The sequence below is a fragment of the Hoplias malabaricus genome, chromosome 3 (assembly GCF_029633855.1).
Source record: "Hoplias malabaricus isolate fHopMal1 chromosome 3, fHopMal1.hap1, whole genome shotgun sequence".
NCBI classification, from domain to species: domain Eukaryota; kingdom Metazoa; phylum Chordata; class Actinopteri; order Characiformes; family Erythrinidae; genus Hoplias; species Hoplias malabaricus.
The window spans coordinates 58,906,978-58,927,475 of NC_089802.1; the positions used below are offsets into that span (position 1 = coordinate 58,906,978).

General features: G+C 37.6%; 1 protein-coding gene across 18 annotated transcripts in view; it reads right to left on the minus strand.

Moving 5' to 3' along the window:
• Positions 1 to 20,498, minus strand: part of dlg1a (discs large MAGUK scaffold protein 1a) — a 142,390-nt gene that overhangs the window by 110,870 nt on the left and 11,022 nt on the right. For 12 of the 18 annotated variants that reach the window (XM_066662969.1, XM_066662970.1, XM_066662974.1 and 9 more), the window contains one exon: positions 14,457 to 14,540. The exons of the other annotated variants lie outside the window; for them this stretch is intronic. In XM_066662969.1, coding sequence (XP_066519066.1) covers positions 14,457 to 14,540 — 84 coding nt within the window. The remainder of the gene's footprint in view (positions 1 to 14,456; positions 14,541 to 20,498) is intronic. 18 annotated transcript variants of the gene reach the window in all.

The window sequence follows — 20,498 nt, forward strand, 5'->3', positions numbered from 1 at the left end:
CTGCTTGCTAAAAACAAAAAATACTAAAAACAGCATGAAGCTCTATAGAGAGAATAGAGCATTACAAACAATTCTGAAAATAATTCACAAGGGAAGGAACTCCAACTGCACTGTTGCTTGGTCAGAGGAACCTGGTTTCTACTCAAATAAAGAAGATTTATTCCTGAGCTTTTAATGTTGACTTTTCTTTCAACAAAGCAATTTTGAAGATGCCATTTTAGATTTTGTGATGTGACATTTGTCAATTTCCTGCCTGCTGAATGACGTCAAGTGATTGCTGTTACGCAGACTATTCAACCAGCTCCTTGACTGAACCAGAGAAAGTAAAGACAACCTGAAAAAAATTAACGAAATTTACAACTGTTAGGTTTTCCCCCCTCTGTGAAGTTTGATTATTGGTTATGGACCTGGACCAGAGTCTGCCTATAGAGTACCACTGATTTAGAGAATATAAACATTAATTTAAATCATCTAGAGCTTGTACTGAAATTCCTTAATAGACTAAAGTTTCTCTGTGGCAAAAATACTGCATCTGTTAAAAATAGACCTCATAGTGACATGGGCCTATGGCTGAGTGAACACATTAAGATTCCACTACATTACCACTTGACTCCATGTCTGCAGGGAGTGGAGGCCCTTTCAGAGCTCATTAAGATTGACAGCTCATCGGGCTGCTTATGCCTCTCAGTAGCAGGTACGGCTGCTTATGTTAAGAGACGGGTAAACACTGGAGCGAGTGCAAACACTTTACCACTTTTTTCACTGAGGCATATACACAGACATGCGATTTAAAGCCAATTAATCTAAACAAAGTATCTTTTTGGGCCATCACAGAAGTGAATGAGATTGCTGAGGGGAAAGCTTGACCCTGAATATTTACAAAGCTTCTCTGAAGCCGCAAGAATCTTTGCTTTTGTCGTGCTGAGGAAAGAATCCTCTCATTATCATGCCCAGCCCCAGTGCAGTACTGTGTATGTTTAGGTGCTGTGCGCATGACTGCTTTTTCCACATGGGTGCCTCTGACCTGCCTCGGTCCACAGCGGTTCCCCCTGCAATCTGCCTCCTCTGTCTCTCCATACACACACTGTTGCTCTTCCAACAACACGTGGGACCCTCTCTGGGATGGCCTTGTAACCCATGGTGACAGCTCCACGAGAAATGCTTAACTGGGACCTCATACATTCCTCACAATATAGAAGGGGTCCACAGCAGCTCACCAAGAAGAGAGTAGGATCTCCCCTCAGTGGCCAGTTAGGGAAACACAGTGTAATGTCCAAGGCTTGCACATTAACATGGAACCACACATTTTTCACAAATTCTGTATCATTCAGTACTTCAGATCTAAACCCTGTCTGTGTGGTTTGATTTGAAATGCCCTGTTCTAAAGAAACAGAGCCTGAATTGCTCACAGTGGAAGTGACAGCAACTAGAAAACTGAAATGATCACTGCCTCTAAAAAGCTACATCACATAAAACTGTTACACAAAAAAGGTTACAAATGCCAACTGATGCCCAATTCATTTTTATCTCTCAGAACATATTTATATATCACCACTGATGGTGACAAGGTAAAAGCAGTAGGTTCTATGGCAAAACGATCCATAAGCAAAACTTAAGGACATTGGGACCCCCGTTCCAATCAACGGATTTTGAAATTTGAGCTGTTACGATTTTATTCAGTGAATCATTTAGTATCAAACCAGTTTACATCCTTCTGTTTACATCTCAATTAATGAACTAAGCAGCCATTGTAAAACAAGCACAACTTTATTAAAGTGTCTACCTCTGATTCAGTGTCATAATGTCACTGCATACTCTAGAAATGACAGGGAAATGGATCAGACATTTAATTCCACAAAGATGCAGAAAGTGATATCTGCAAGAACTAATCCCTCCTAGTGAGTATAGTGTCCTGTTAAGTGTTTTCTAAAGGCACCCAGAAGATTCTGAGATTTAATTAGGCCTGCTGAACAGAAGACGCTATTCACAGTTTCCTGGAACTAAACAATCTTATTATTTCTTAGCTCCACTCAGTAGATGGCAGTATTAAATTACATGTAAGTGTGGTACTGCATTTACACAATAACCTTGAGCCGAAAGAGCCAGAACTGGACCAGAAGCATCCAATTCCAAACATAAGGAGAATAATAGGAGACATTTAAGAAAATCAGCTGTGTTTATACTGCAGTTTGTAAAAGCAGGGAAAAAAAACTGGGCTGCTGCGTTAATATATCTACATTTCTCTTTTATCCAGAGATAATCAACTGTTTTTGTGGATTTTTAGGGAGACTGGAAAATTATCACACACACTACACAATCCCAAACACCAGAACTAAACATGCAACTCACATTTCCTTAGAGACACATTAATACGGACATACAACTTACTGCTGTTATTGTTTGTGCTGCTATTTGTGTATATCCACAAAGAAAAAAAACATGCATAAACGTTTTTGGGTTGTGGATGGGAAAACAGTCTCTACGTAATGCAGTGGAAGCTGGAGATTAGGAGAATAGCAAGTTCCACCTTAAATGGTTCAGAAACAATGCAACGCTGTAGCACGTGCCAGTGTTGTGTCCTATAAGGTGGAACGGAAAATTAGAATACAGTTGGAAAAAAAGCAGTAACAGTGTGTTTTGTGGCTGACTATGTTCTCCTACAGGGTAATACTCGTTATATGAGGACATGTGCATCCAGCTCTATGTAAAATATTGTAGTTTTTCATAGTTTTAACATTTAATCTGTCCTCCACTGTAGAGCTCCACTGCTGTAAATTGGAGAATTTACAGTTTGTGCTGGATTTTGTCTCTGGCCAACCAGCACTCTGCAAGGTTTACACATCACAGCTTGGAACAGCACATGAGCAGGGATTTAAAATATAAACTACTGGGACCAGGGCGCAGATTTGATTAATGGATAAGCAAAAATAAATACATAAATAAAAATAAAAAAGCAGATGCGAGTAGGTACCATACAGTGAAAAAGTGCCATTAGTAATTCCTTTTTTATGCTAATTTAACTAAACATTATTTCTAACACAGTGTTTCTGTTAAAAAGGGTATATTTTGTTGTGGCAGCCCTCCGCTTCAAAAATGATTGCTGCCACTACTTTTATGAAAGTAATGGTTTTGTGAAATATCATGAGACTGCAATAACTGCAGTACATACAGGTGATTCGATAATTAGATAAAGTACATCCCAGCAACATTGACAAACATCTGCTATGTTTGCAACGGCTCCCTGCTCAATATTCCCTATAGTGCATAAATCCAGAGAACTGAATTCAGGAGTGTAACAAATTGTTAGACACTGAATTAAGTGGGATTTTACCAAATAACACACTGTATTATGGGTATCCATTATCAACTAGCATACATCATTTAATGACTAGCTCTCCACACTTCTAGGTATCAGTAGGTAAGAGGAACACTGTGCTTCTACTGTTAAATACTCTCACACACTCACACCTCCAGAAGAGAGAGATAAGCTTTTCCGCTATGTCTAATTGATTTTGCTAAAAGAAATCAGTTATAACAATTGAGGAGCAATCAATGGAGCCTTGTGTGTGTGGTGCAGGTGTTGATGACCTATGAGTGCTAGGGCTGACTAATGCCACTTTAATATCACCTCCAGCCTCTGCCACCCACTACAGCACACACAGTGAGAAAGAGAGTGAGAGACTGCTGACGCCATTCAGCCAGCCTGCAGCACCAAACGCTCAGCAGGACAAACCCACACACAGCTCTCAGTCCATCAGCCCATGCTGAGTCCACATTCAGCCGAATTACAGAGCACAGGTTTCTGACCCTGAAGGACACCCAGATGGCAGCCACAATGCAGGGACCAGCACATCTGTGAAGTAACCGCATCCCAAATGGAGCAAGTCACAGGATGCCTTCAGTCTTGCCTGAACAAGCTTACATTTGAACAACAGCCCTCCCCATATAGGGGCATTGATCACGTTTCACATGAAAAGCCATTCTTTTCTTCAAGGGACTCATATAACCTACAGGAAAATTGACATGACCTCTCCACTTAAGCATAGTGTACAGAACTAATAAGACTGGAGCGAGTCCAGAGGTCACTGTGAGGTCATGATTCCCAGACCAGGTCAGTAGCCCTAGCCAGCTTAAGGATAAAATTACATGACATGAATATTTTCAACTACCTAGTAGGTATTAAAATTTTGAATATTTGTTTAAAATAAATACAAGATGTGAGTTTTATACACTTTTTAAAAGCAAAAGTATATTACTTCTTTGATTATAGAATATTATCAGATAAGGCTATATAAAGAAATTTCCATCCATAATTTCACAGTAAAAATGGTGTGCAACTACTCGAGCAAATTAGTGTGCAAAACTAAACAAACTATAATGAAATCATACCCTTTGTTAACGGGTGTTATATGCATGCTATAATATAGGTGGTTTCTTGAAAAGGAAAAATACAAGATTGTAAGTTTTTCAATACCCCAAAATTTTATTTAGAATTTACTCATTAGATTTAAAGCACATTTTCTGCATATTAATGTAAATTATTCAAACATTCCTTAATAGATGTGGCTGAATCACCTTCAGACCAATGGTATCATGATGCAACTAATAGTAATGTAGCAGGCACACTTTTGTACTTTCAGCTTCAAAGATCTACAAAACCATTCCTTACAGCACTTACAGAACTAGTACAGGTTCATGTCAGTAATGTTTTCATGCTGTTAAATAATCCAGACCAAAGTGAATTAAATACGAACAAGTATTTGTATATTTGCTATATGTTTTATGTTGCTAAGTCCTGGTTGTTAAGAATGCGGGTTGAAACATTGCTTGTAATCTAAGATGTTAGTAATGTAAATAAACAATGAAAAACAAAAATGATTTCCTGTTTTGGTTAAAAAAAAAAAAAAACCCTTACCACCTTGCATACTGCAGAGGCAGAATAAGACTAAGCACAGACTAAACTTTAGGTTACTGAGACATCCTTGAGTAAAAGTGCTTTTTTGTGTTACTGTCCAATAGCCAGGAAAAAGTATGAAAATGTAATATCACAATTTCAATATTACAGTGGCCTAACTGTCAAGCTTATTAGCATTACTGAAGTATTATTTAAATGTGCTGAAAAGTTTCAGAAGTACTGAATTTTACAAAGTTTTATATTGAGCAACACTAATAATATGAACAGCATCAAGTACTTTATAATAAATATAAAAATATAAAATAAAGTTTAAACAAAAATAGGCCTAATATGAACAACCACATTTCCAGATGTGCAAATAATTTAAACCCTATATTAAATTTGAAAAAAAAAAAAGTTTTCAAATGGGAAATTTAATTGTTGTTTTGAAAAATGCCCAGTTTGCATTTGATGTCAACAACACCTTCCAAGAAATTTTGGGACAGGGAACAAAAGACTGGCAAACTTGTGAATTGCAACAAAAGAATTAAATGAGATTAATTGGCAACAGGTCACTGATTGTTTAAAAAGAAAACTGCAGAGAGGCAGAGTCTGTCAGAAGTAAAGATGTGTCAGGGTTCAAAACTCTGATAGACTGAGGGCATAGACTGAAATATTTTAAAAACAATACTTCTCAGCTTAAAACAAAAGATTTCATAATGTATGACAAAGTTTCAGAGAACGCAAATAAATCTCTTGGTTTCAAAACAAAGAGAATCTCTTCTATGTTTCAAAAACAGTATTATGTCGCTTTTCCAATCTATGATACCTACTCGCTCGCATAGGGTTTTTAGCTTTTCCATAAGCCAAATCTAGTACCTGGTTCCTGAAAGTTGGTACTCTTTTAGTTCCAAGTCATGCCTTGTTCTAAGTGAGCAGAGTAGGTATTAAATTTGCAGTGCAAACCTGGCAGAGCACTGATTGTCCAGAGAATCAGTGTGGTCTTTCAAAGGATTGTGAAAAACTCCAGCAAGAGCCAGACTTGACTTATAAAAAAATAATAATAATAAAATCACCTGAGAGAACTGGGTCACAGGGCCATGTTCAGTCCAAAAAACAACATGCAAATACAGGATGAGTAAACATTACTGGCGTTGTTGTGGTTTCAAAAGCCTGTGGTCCCGTTAAAAACAGGGTTTTGTGTCGTCAATCCCTCCGTTTCATTGGGGAGTTGTAGAAGTGGAAAAGCGACCAGGAATAAGCATGTAGAGCCAACCCGAGCCAACACCATGCAGTGGAAAATTGCCTTTAGCTGGCTGTGGTCTTCGGGCACTCATGTTTCAAACATGTTTCTGTAGTATAAAATCACTCTATGGACTGAAAAACAAAACCTCTTTCTGTGAACACATTTCATCACTGCCTCCACAAACACAAGTTAATTCTTACACTTGCAAATACAAAAAAAAACCTCATAAACAGGACTCAGAAATGCTGCAGCCTTCTGTAGGCCCTGTAGTGCCCTGGTTTGCATGGACCACAAAAGCATGGCCCCTTAGTAGAGTTGTCACACGAACCGATAATTGGGTACCAAGTTCTGTGGTATCAGAGGTACAGAAGGCTTCACAGATCTCAGAGACCACCCAAGGTCACAATAATAAGCCTACACACTAAGCTAAGAAAGCTAAAACAACAACACCAACGGGGGAATGGTGTTGGCAGGAGGAGCAACAGGTCCGTTGTGACTGGCTGGGGGGCTTAGTTGTAACACTAAGCTAGGACGAGGACTTGACAATAATTACCAAAATATAAGATGTTGCAAAGATTTAGCTAATTATGACATTAAAAATGTTTTTTTTTATATTTTTTTTATAAAAAGCATCAACATGCCCATATTCTAGCTTGGTTACCAGGAGCCCCATAGCTCTGTCACTGCTCCATGTTTCCCCTGACACATAACAAGCCCACATTACATGCTACATCGTCCTGGCTGCATCTGGGGGACTGATGACTGAAAGATCTGAATGATAGTTTGAGTGATACAGTACAATGTTTCAGTGCCAGCTAAACTCGCAGCAGTTCTACTTTATTAGATTTAAAGAATGAGGCTTGAGCATGACATCTGGTTCCATTCACAAGAGACAGAATGACAACTGGCCCCACTTGGTTTAGATTGGCTGCAGTTTTAAAGGTTGCAAAAATAGGTTGCTGGGTCAGGCCCAGAGCGCAAACACCAAACCCCGCCGTGTGGCCATGATGAGCTGCAGAGAGCCGCTGACAGCCAGCCTGCAGTCACCCTCCACAAACACATGGCATATTTAGCTACTGGCAATTACTTGAACCCTGACCAGACACCCAGTTTAAAAATGGTCTCAGCACAGCACTAAATCCAGACCAACTGTTGCTGTCTAAATAATGGACCTGGATGAATCCAAACAGCCTAGATCAAGTCTTGAGCACTTTTCTTTACATAGTTTCAGAATACAAAACATGAAATGGAGAAAAATAAATAAATACCGTTGTTCCAAAAGATTTTAAGCACTATTTATAATGGGAAATTCAGTTCCTTCAAAGCGCATACACCACAGACATAGATGTTCCACTGTGCATGTCAAGATGGCATAATCGCCAGAGAAATGAATAAAAAGATAATAAAATGCTCCTAAGCAACCACCTATGATGACTATGTGTAAGGCCAAGCATTTGCTAGAAGGGTTTAAGTCTGAAAATTGAGCTAATCGCAAATCGCATGAACCTTGACCAGAAAAGCATACACCTGGTTTTAAATTGGTTTCGGTACATCGTTTAATCCAGAACAACTGTTGCTGTCAGACATTGCAAGCCTGAATGGTGGATCTGCTGGAATTCAAATAACCTTGATCAAGCCTTGTGGCTATTTCTTTATATAGTCCAAAAGAGGTTTCAGGGGTTTGTTTCTCTTTAAAATACACTATACTGAAATGTGCTGCTTTGTCTACAGCAGGGGTGGGCAATTATTTTTTCCATGGGGCCACATGAGAAACAGAAAATATTGTGGAGGGCCGGCCAAAAGGCTGATCTCAATTCTGCATAATATTAACTGTACTTCTTTGTAAAAAGCAGTAAATAGCATTGTTTTGACAAGCTGGTAAGAGTATATGTTATAATTGAGCAATGAAAACATGAGGTTGCCTTCCAAAAAATGTAATTTATTCAAGCGAATTTCACAAAACAATGGGAAAGGCAATTAATCACTAAAACGGCATCATAAAAACACGCTAAACATGCCAATAAAAATAACCACAATACAATTAAAAATCACAAAGCTGGTCTTGGTTGCTGCATCCCTGGATGTGTGAAGCTTGGTAAAAAAGTCTTGCTGCTTTTGCAGTTTAGCTGGCAAAGCTTCCGATGTCCGCGCCCTTTCAGCATCAGTCACGTTCTTGTATTTCTCCCCGTGTTTCGTCTCGTAATGCCGACTCAAATTGTAGTCCTTAAACACGGCGATCTGCTCCCCGCAAACTAAACACACGGCTTTACCTCTCACTTCAGTAAATAAATACTTAGCAGTCCAATTTTTGTTGAAAACCCTGCATTCGGCATCTACCTTTCTTTTTTTAGCATGAGCAGACATTTCTGAGGGCTAAAGTCGTCTTGTGACTTGCTAGTGACAACGATCAAATCACGCCCATGCCTCAATATACGTTTTGCGTCATCATGTACGTAAATAAAAAACAACTTCAAAATAAAAGCAATGCAGCTTCAGTCCATGCATCAGGTAAAATAAGAAAATATGTTTATTTTGTAATTTCCAATTAACGTTACACGGGCCGGTCAGAGTCAATCAAAGGGCCGTATGCGGCCCGGGGGCCGTACAATGCCCAGGTTTGGTCTACAGTATAACTGCAAAATATAAGACACTGGTCTGATTTTGTTGATAGGTAGCATTCTGTTTACTGTGCTGTGACATCAGTGGGTTCTGGGGCACCGGTGGAGAGGGAAGGAGAAAAAGTGAAAAAAAAATAAAAACTTGTTTCAGAGGTCTGTTCAATTAACCTGTCCAGAGCTGCAAAATTTGCAACTGCTCGCATCAACCTTTTAGCTGGTTGTATGATTTATTCACAAAAAGATGTAAAATGATTTCAATTATTGCTAAAACTTGACTTAATTCAGTATCAAATATCCATTCAGCTTCACTGAGCATTTTTGCAGTTACTACGCAGCGTGTTGTTTACATGTTCTCTTTAATTGGTCTGGCTAGGTGCCAACATTATACAGGAAAACTTAATGTAATCATCAGTGATATATTGAGGTGTCAGTGTTGAAGAAGAAAACAGTGCTCTCCTGAAACATACAACACCAAACACTCATTACATATACTTAGAAATTGCCCTAACTAAGCACTTACCCAACATAGAAGATAGGGTAACAAAAGAAAATAGCACATGCAGACAGTGGACACAAGGTCACAGAGCTAAACGTACAACACAGGCAATAAATATCCCCTCAGTAATCTACAACTACAGATTAAACAACAACAAGACAAACATTGACCTTAAAAGAGAAGGCTGCTACAAATGGTAAGATCTACTCAATAGAAAGGGATAGATACAGAGATAGAGAGATACACAAAGCCGAAGACTAGATCAGAAAAGAAAAATTAACCCAATAAAATCTTCTGACAGATCTATCCTGAAATAGCGCGCGCGCACACACACACACACACACACACACAGGGTCCTGTCACAACATGTGTGTGTAATTCTTCATGTGGAGCAGTAGTGTTCGACTAGCTGGAGCATGATAGCCTACTTAGATCTTAAATAAAGCATAAAGCAGAAATTATTGGATCAGCATTGTCTCAGGCTTTCAATATTGCCATTGTATCAGCAAAAATAAGGTGGTACCCTAACTGTACATATTTAGAAATCATCACACTCTTACTGTACATCTGTCTGCAATGCAAATTTCCTCTGAACCCAATGCCTTACACATTCAGGTAGATTTAGCCCAGTAGTGAATAGGAGAGGAAACAACAAATGTCTACTCGTAGACACTACCCGGAATCACTGGAACCTGGAATCCTGGGCACAAAGCAGAAACACACCCTGGAGGGGGCGCCAGTCCTTCAGGGCAACACTCACACATTCACTCACACCTACGAACACTTTTGAGTCACCAATCCACCTACCAATGTGTGTTTTTGGACCATGGGAGGAAACTGGAGCACCCGGAGGAAACCCATGCAGACACGGGGAGAACACACCAATTCCTCACAGACAGTCACCCGGAGTGGGACTCAAGCCCACAACCTCCAGGTCCCTGGAGCTGTGTGACTACGACACTACCTGCTGTACCACAGAGATTAAACTAATCAGTCATGATCAAAAACAAATGTGTGGAATGTCAGCAAGGCATCCCTATCCAAGTGGCCACCTTTCAGGTGACTTTGCACAAACCTCTCTTCATGCCATAGACAGTCACAATAAAACTTAAAATAGATCGAGAACAATGGCCAGCAGCACAAGACATGCTGACATTATAGCTCAACACACTATTCAGACAGGTAATTAATTCCTCTCAGGCCAGCAGGGGCACAGACATAGGGGTGGGCTTCTGCTTCAGGCACCACCAAAGGTGTCTCATTAGATCAAGAGGAAAAATATCTCAGCCCAGGAAAAATAGGAACATTTTCTAAATTAAAAACAAGGCCATCAGTGGAGTGTATGCAAAAAAAAAAATAATAATAATATAATAATAATAAATAAAATGCCTATATGGCAAAGGCAAGCTGGGTCAGAACACACACACATACACATATATATATATATATATATATATATATATATATATATATATAAATAAAATGAGCCACAGCTCTGTTTAGTGCCGGAACCATATTGAGGACTGAGCAGAAGATATGGTTTTTAGGTATTTTCACTTGATTCACTTGCCTTTCCATTCTCTTTCCCAGTATAGTTAACCAATGCTTATATTTCTCCATGGTTGTTGTGCTTGCTTTGCTCCGATTTACGCTTTCTTTGCACTCTCAAACTCAGACCCAGTGCTGTGATTGGGAAGACTCGGATGAAGAGGCAGGGCAATCCTCTGCAGTCTCTGCACTCTACATAGAAGGCAGCACATAATTGTTTTATAGGATGTTAAAACTGACTTTGTTGCTTTACCTTCATTTGTGTGTTGGCAGAAGCTACAGATCTCCAAATGAATTTGCTAATGCACTGAAAGCGATTTTATTCTTAATACGTCCCCTTTAACTTATTACACTACGAAAAACAGACCATCAGCACAGCACATATACCACTTTCAAACTTAACATTTTATCAAAATACTTCACACGACAAGATCCTAATTCAATCTGTTGTGGCAGTCCAAATAAAAGTCAAAATTAAATTTGAATTATGAGGTGCATAAACATTCTCTACCCAATATAGAAGAGGGGGTAAAGGACCCACTTACAAAGGATCACTTTTAGCAAAGGACTAATCTCAGCTGGTTTCGGAGACATACATATACATTATTTACATATTCAGTCACAGTATATAGTATATATAGTGCATGCAGGAGGCAGAGAATGGATTCACTGTGCATTCTTTGGAAATTATCAGCTCTATACAGACACATGCAGGTCTATGCAGACCTTATTTTGCCAATCAAAAAGTCTGAGTAATATCTGGGACAAATGTCTAGGACAATTCAGACACTGGCATTTACATACAGTTCCTTCAAGCAAAATAAAAGTTAAATGTTTGAAAGTGTGCTTGGCACAACAGCCTGAAGGTTCAATGACAGGCACAATGTGTTTAATATAAAGGTTAATTAAAGCATCACTCTTAAATAATCTCATATGTATAAACACATAGTTTTTGAAATATTTTAAGAAAAAACAGCAATCTGGCTCTTATTAAAACATATATCTAGGTTTTAAAGCAATGTATTGACTGCAATCCAAATACATACTACATACATTCTCATTAACTGAATTTCTTCTGACTTCTGTGCAAAGTGCTGTACTTTGAAATAAAAGTGTATGTCCTGGTGTAAGACTAAGCACCACACTGACTTGTAAGGCTTCCTTGAGACATGAAGGACAAAAAGTTTGATTCCCAATCTCAAAAATGATCCTTTTAGAAAGAGATTAGAAAACTGCAGCATGCAGCTGGGACTGGTCAGTTGGGAGCTCATTAAAGCAGAGCGGAAGTCCCCACACCTCTCAACCAAGGCCCACTCCCTCACAGCATCCCAGCACACGATTCTCAGTGTCGAAATATAACATGCTGGGTGTTAGAGTGTATGAGATAGAATGAGAGAGCAAGATGTTTTTTTTGTGTGTGTGTGGGGGGGGGGAGGGGATGAGTAATTCTGCATATGTGTCCACAGGAAGCCTGTGACTCATTGAGAAGGAGTGTGTGATCAGCACACCGACAATCCCTGCTGGCTTTAACTTCACACTCCTACCTGCATTAACCCTTATAGCTCAGGACAGCAGAGCACATACAAACACACCCAAACCACTAGCATCTATATAATCTGACATGAAACACTGGAAACTGAGCTTTGCCAAGAGAAACAAAAAATGGCAGATTTGAATGACTCAACAACATACAGGTTGTTATGCGACAGTTGGTTCTACAGACACAATCTGATTGGTCTAGGGCAGTGTTTCTCAAATTTTTTAGACCACCTATCAATCCTATGATTGCTTGAATATTTGTAATTTGCATGCATTACACAAAGTTATTCTAAAATAATTACTAAACATTATAGAGCAAATACAAATAATTAGGCTTAAACTGAATGTTTTAAACATAATTAAACATTTATGAAAAACTATACAATTTTGGGGGAATAAGCATTTAGTGGAAAATAAATAAATAAAATTAAGACGTGAAGAGAGAGCAATTTAACATGCGCTTGAAGCAGGTGCTCACAGCGGCTCCCAGTACTTATATCAGTAGGTGAAGAAGCCGCGGTGCTGTTCTAATGTTGCGAAGATCGGCCATGTTGTTTTCCTTAAGCTTTTTTTCCTCTATTTATGCCTCTAGATTTAGTCCTTCTGAGTTTAGGAGTATTTTGTGGGGTTGGTCTCTGTTTTTCTCGTTTCCACTTTGCCGTTTTTGCAATCCAAATCACTCACGTCTGTCTCTAGCCTTTGCTTACATTTAGTAAGAAGCTGAAACTGGGCTTTCTTTACATGGATTTTGCCAAAATACTGGGAAATTATGTTCCCTCCCTGGAAAAAAAGAAGTGGTGGAAAGTTGCCACAGCCTTTCCCTTACAAACAGACTGAACTGCCGTTTCTGTGTAGCCCATGTTGTATTTGTTGTTATTATTATTATTATTAATAATTTTATTATTAAATTTTTTTACACAAATTAAGCCTAATTATGAAAACTGTAAAACATTTTATAGTTTAAACATGAACATATTTCAGTTTTAGATTTTCAGTTATTAAATAAATTTTTTAATAAATTAGTAATTCTTTCAAGGTCATATGTCGTACCACCACTTGCTGCTAGAGGCATTTTACCTGTGCTATTTTTGGTGATAATAACATGTTATTTCACAATAACTATACTGTTAATCTGAATAGCAGTTGCTTAGTTATCAATCATCTTGCACTACAGTAAATATTATATTATGTTTCATATCTACTTCAGCGTGTACAAAAACAAAGAACACAACCAACATCTATGAGACCATATTTAACCCTTGGATATATATATATAAAAAACAGGGCAAACATGCTAATGTGTCTACATCATTTATTTTACTACTTTTGACTACATTTCTGTGCAATGCTATGCCAGGACTATATAAAAAAAATAAATAAATAAAATAAAATATGACATTTGTGAAAATTGATTGGTACATCCATACAGGAAATGATGGAGTAGCTTCAACAACCTTGTAGAATCTCGCTGCCCATGCAGACTGGCCTTACTTCTCTCCCAGATGGAATATGGAACTGCACAAGCTAAAAATATATTAACTTGTGCTCCATATTCAGCTGACAGTATGTTGTACTGAAAGGAGCAAGCTGGAAGAAGCAGGAGTCAGGAACACATCTGATCAGAGCAAAGACTTCTAAAGAGACCCAGATTCAGGAAGAAACCATACACACAAACAGCTCCAAACTAGAACAGGCACACACTTCACTACTCTTCCTCAGTTCCACCAGCCTAAATTATACTTCAGTTTAATCCCAACATACTTAATTCAAACTTGTGTCAAACGTCAATTCAGATCATATTAACTATTGATAATAAACCTGTCAAAGTGCAATTTGCTGTTTTATACTGCACAATCTTGTTTTTCCCTGTGAAAAGCAAGGTCCCGATTGTCCTATTTTATAAGATACAAACATCTTAGATAGAGCACTTGGCTCAGCATTGTAAATGGCATATTTACATTCAGCACAGGTATTAACAGGAACAATATACAGAACATTTATTCACCTGTAAATAGGGAGGGAATTAAATATAAAAAAAAAACAACACAAACATAGGTCCTTCTAAAACCACTTCAACTCATCAGTAATAAGAAAGATTCAAACATGATACATTACATTCTTCCCCACGGACGTGTCCTGCATTTGGCCCTGTTGTCCACTCTGCTCCAGGGAAGATCCAGAGTGACCCAGTCCGCCTGCCTTTTTAACACAAGAGTAACACCACTGACCATGAATCCATTGTAAAGGCCAACTGTGTGAGACACCAGACTGAACTTTACAGCAAGTGAATGCACCTGACCAAGATAAAAGGAGTCTTCTAATTTCTGCCTGTCAAAAATAGGTCCTTCCTTCCAAAGACAATTAAGGGATAATGTTAAGCCTCTTAGCTTAAAAGGGAAGCTCACCGTGAAACTTTTACTCTGTCCAGAGCACTGAAAGATCAATTCAGGATATTAAAAATTCTAAGGTCTTTATTATAAGGAGATTTCGGATATATAAACATGGATAAATCCACATGATACAATTTATTAGACACAAGTAGTGAACTAACTACAAAATGTCTGTTACATGCTGTGAAACACAGAATGTGGAGGCACCAAGACAACTCTCAGGAATCAGGAATAGGCATAATTAACTGAGTAAGTGAGTACCAGCTATACAACCACTTATGTGTCACTGATCGTAAATGTTTATGACCAATTTAGTATGACTTTTAGAGAGGTGGGCTGTTTTAAAAAAAAAACAGCTGGCTTTGAAATACATGAATAATGTATTCAGCTGATTTCTTTTGTTTTTAATCTGAAATTTACAAGGTGCAGGCTAAATAATCAAACACTCCAGCATATTTCTGATATTTTGTATTAGTCAAGGCGACAAGAAAATGAACATTATCTACCATTTGTTATTTAACCTTATTTGCCTCATTTGTCGAATGAAATAATAATTAGCCATGTACCACAGGGAACAATGCATAATCATATCTACTACTTTTTGGTGCAGCTCTAGCAACAGCAACACAGTATGAGGTACAAACCCTGTATCAAATTATTTTACACGCAAACTCTGGAACACATTCCCCCTCATATCTTTGCATTGGGTTTGATTACAGAATTCACAACTGCCCTTAAAACCTATTTATTAAACTTTCATATTTATTATTATTTCCAACTAATTCCAATGTTTTACACTGATGTTAATTTTACTGATGTTTTAATTAATTACTCTGCAATTTATTATTGATGTTGTCTGATATTTGGTAACTGAGAGTTATGCAAGGCATAAATATATAAAAGGTATTATTATTATTATTATTAAAAATAATAAACTACCCAATAGTATCTTTGTAATAAAAATGAGCAGACTGATGAGAATATGTTAGATTATTCTAACAGTCATCAGCAGACGTGATGTACCATCAATCAGACAGAGTAGTTTCTTGGCATTCAGCATGTAATCTTTTTAACATGTTTTCTATTAAAGAATAAACATAGTACCATTGTGCAGCTGAATACCTATGTCAGAAAAATGATGTCTTTCATTCATTCATCGTCTGAAACCGCTTATCCAATTGAGAGACGCAGTGGGTCTGGAGTGTAAAACTCTCATTCCAAAATTCCAAAGATAATGGAACACCACACCACTTCACTGAATGTCAGTTTCTGAAAGACAACTATTCAATGTTTCATTACAGTTTAATAAAAACACTTTCACTGTATATAATTATGGCAACTAAAAGCGAAGGATGAATGCTGTGAATTTTTAACAGAGAAATCTGTTTAATGCATATTCCTATTACTAAAAAAATGCTGTCTTAATCAAAGTCGCCACATTTTATACTTCCCAGGAGCGACTGAGAAAAGGGCAAACCACTCGATAAAGTCAAACTAATGCAGGGGGTGTTGATTCTCACAGAGCACAGAACAAGGGTGAGCAAATAAAAGGGTGAGAAATAAAAGCACATCTGTTCTGTGAGCATTGGCAATGTTCTTCAGATGCAAATTATAAATCCCTTTCTCCTTAACTGTTGGAATAACCCAAAAAAATTCTACATTAATAATCTGCTTTCAACCACATGTGTGTGTTTAAAAGATGTTCATGGTAACATTATCCACATATAGTGGGGCTGAAAGATTCTGAAAAAATATAGCAATTATTCCTTCCAATACTGCAATACTTCAATTAAAACTGTGATTTTATTAAAAATATATACTGTTTCAGCCTCTGGGTTTTAATAATGAACACATTTTACGAGTTAGCAGTGCCTGTAATGTCACATCACATAGTTGTTAAGTTGTTCATAATTGGTCTAATTAATCTAAAACAATTCATCATGTTACTTAGGTTAAATTTTAAATTTAAAAAAGGTGAGAGAACTTTGTTGATGATTTAAGGCATAAAGAAATTAAGCTCTTATGATGTATAAATTGTGCAGTTTCAAAGGGTGATTTTGACATAACAAGGATTACATTTTCAGCTCCAGCACTAGACATGGGTTAGAAGAAAACAGCAGGCAGAGAAGCATCATAAATATGGGTCAATGTGTGACTGGGTGAAGGGATCGGAAATTGGGAAGCAGTCTGTTGAAGGTCAAGCATGGTGGACTTTAAAGGAAGAACATAAGTGTTTAGGTCTCAAGGTTGGGTTGAGATGGGCTACATACATGCCTCTGTGGTTGCACAGATGTTCTTTTGCCCTTGCGCGCATGCACACACAAACACAAGTATGACTCACTTGCCAAGGAGCAAACACACTTTGTGCAAATTATATAAAAATCATGCTCTTACATATTTCATGGGCATGTACAAATGCACACAGATGAGTGGCCCTCTCCGGAGTAGCCTACTTGGGCAGCCTTCACTCTAAATTATATCCGTTACCATTCCACCCACTTAACATACTCTGAGGAGATCTTGTAAGTAGGTTTCAGCAGTGACGAAACATACATTCACGTTTCTGGTAACAGATACAAAAAGAATGATTAATCTTAGCCATGTTTTAAGTCTTAGACACAAAGACAAAATAAAAAGGATCATGATAGAAAGCTTTCCAGCCTTCTACCTATAAATTAATTTTTATGAAAGAAAAATGCATGATGAAAATATTATATTATTGTTTTAAAAACTTCCCCACAGCTGACCACAGCTGGAGGAGTCCATGAGAGAAAGAGCACAAGAGACAGAAGTTCAGAATGCCATTTCTTTTTCTTTGCTTATCAGTGGATGCTTTTGCAGCTATCAGTGTAACGTTCTCCTCCATACTTGTCCAATTAGCTTACTTTCAGCAATGTGTGCATAGAGCCAACCCTGCACATGTGCAAATAAATACAAAAGCAGACTGCAGATCATATGTGGACAGGTAGGTGAGGTGACAAGCCTAGACCATCTAAATAAATTAAGTCTGAATAAAATGATCAGACCAGTGTTTTGTTTTGTTTTTTAAATGTCCTCGGACAGTGTTTTTCCCCAATTGGAGATTGTAGATTTTAATTTATTGATTCTTATCAGAAACTAGTATTTCAGGAATTGTAACGAAAAAAAAATATATATCCTTCTAAAATTATGATCTATTCCAGCTTGAATTACCGAATCAATTCCAACTGGGCTATCTTCTATTAATAATATTAACTAATAACTTTTATCATGCCAAGTCCAGAATATTTTTATTTCTAATTAATTTAACACAGAGAACCACAGTATGTTAATAAACAGTAATACTAACAATTTCCAAGCACATATCAGGACACCTCATCCAGCTCCAAATTTTAAACAGGGTCTGTTAGAGGTGATGTTCCATAAAACAAAAAAACACCCTTTTTTACAGCTTGTATCTATTTTACAAGAGATGATCTCTCTCATGTACCTCATGATCTCATGTTTTTAACCAACTGCATGTACAACAATTAGACCAAGACACAATGTGTTGTGTTAAATACATGTTTGGACTAAAAGATTTTAATTAAATAAAACGATGTAGTTACAATGAGGCAAAGAAATTATTTTGTGGCTCATTACAGACAACAAAAGGTACTATTGATATTTATCCGCAATTGTCTAAAATACTGTTATCAAACAAAATCAAGTTCAGTGACAACTGGTCATAATAGTGGATGTGAAAAACAAAATAGCACACACTGTTACATCGCATTTACCAGATCCTTCAAAAGTACAGACTTTTTGATGATTTAATGAAGCACATGAAACCCTGTCATGAAACACAAGATTGCCAGTGTACACAAAAATATTTTAGACAGATTACCAGCATGTTACATTACCAAGCTTAAGAAAAACATACATTTAGAAAATCATATACTGCCTAATAAAAAAAATTAATTATGATCCAAAATCAATCCAAAAAGTATTGGGCAACAGCAATAAGTAACAATAAATCTCATCTGAAATAACTTCATCTTTAAAAGGCCTGTTTTAAAAAAGAAAAAAAATCTTTAAAAAACTTCAGAAATAGTGATAAAGATCTTATTAATGCACAAAATCTAGTCTTTCTGTAAACTTTCTCTCTGCTGTTTCTATGCCACCAACCCAAATACTTTAGATGGAGCAGGAAAGCAATGCTGCACATCATAAACTAGAAATTTACAGTGCACAAAGCATCACATTTCATTCAGCTTCTATCACAAAACCTTACAGCCTACTAAGGGTCCAAGATCTGAACTCTCCAAACCGCATCAAAAAAGATGTATTTCACAAAAACACACACAGTGAGTTACATTTTCCATTAATCCTGATACTACAGTGAATGCTGTTACTGACTATCCTGACACTGTTGAATTAGTTCTGGATTAAGAATTCCATATAGAAATAGGAGAAAAATAGAACAAACTTGTGTGTGTGTTCCAGCTCAGTCTCACCTTCGTAGTGACGATGCATAAGCAGTCCATGCTTCAGCATCCAGACTACATTTACCGCTTTGTTCCACTCATCTCAGCGTCTGTGCCGGCACCGGAGCGAGCGCATGTGTGCGCAGAGCGATCAACTGCACGAGCTCGAGACCGGTCCACACGCTGTGCTCGCTCACCCTGTTCACTTCATGAACGGACAATTTGAATCAGTTTACCGAACCGACTCTTCTTGAATCAAACTAGGCGACGTTTAACCGATTCAATTCAATGAGTCACAAGTCAACTTCAATCTCATCTCGTCCATAAACTGTACTGTGTAAATAAACAGAGGAACACTGGATAAAATGTATTATCTTAAGGACCTTTACGCCAGTAAAAACCAATAACCAAATATACAATAAATGACTATCGACTAATTTTACATATCTAAATGATGTTTTGAGCTAGTCAGATTAAGTCAGGTTTGGTTTGAGGTTTCTCCACAATCGCAGAGATTTGCTAAATTTGACTTTAAAAACGGAGCCAGAAGAACATTTGTAAGGCAACTGCCTGTGAACACAATTCTGCAAATGGTAACACTTCAAATGACATGTAGACAGAATTATTAATAAAAACAGAATTAGGACACAGCCTACATTTAAATTCACTTTTACTAACTTTCTAGTGTGATAGTAGGCTGCTCCTGTTCAAATTCGATTGGACGTCTTCAGTCAGCACAGGAGTTGGGTTCGTGTGATTCGATATATTTAAAAGCTTCGGTTCAAAAGAACCGAGTCGACACAACGCTCCTGCAGCGCGGTGCACGCGAGCTCCATGTGCAGCCAGTTTAACGAAGAGCGGGTCGTAGACAGAGAAACAACAAAACACAGTAAATATCCGAATCACCTCGTTTTTAAGCTGTCTGCCGTGGGACTCATTAGGGAAAATGGTGACTCCTTTACAAAACCACACGACTTCTACCTATTTATCACTGCGACCTGAACGCCATAACAGAAAATACACGCTAAATATGGAGTTAAAAAGTAAACCGTTTTCTCAGATACTGAAGAAAATGTATTAAACATTTGGAAATGTACCTGAAAAAGGATTAAATTACAAAATAGTATAGCTACCTATTGCCCATTATTATGTCTGGTGAACCTGGGTAAAGAAAACCGATGACAATTAGTGGCAGAAACATAAATCAACCTACATTTTGAAATTTAGACAGTGAACTGTAACTTCTGCCATCTACTGGCACAGGAATTGAAGTAATATTCATTTTTTAGGATCATTATTGGTCTAAAACAAATTGCGAGAGG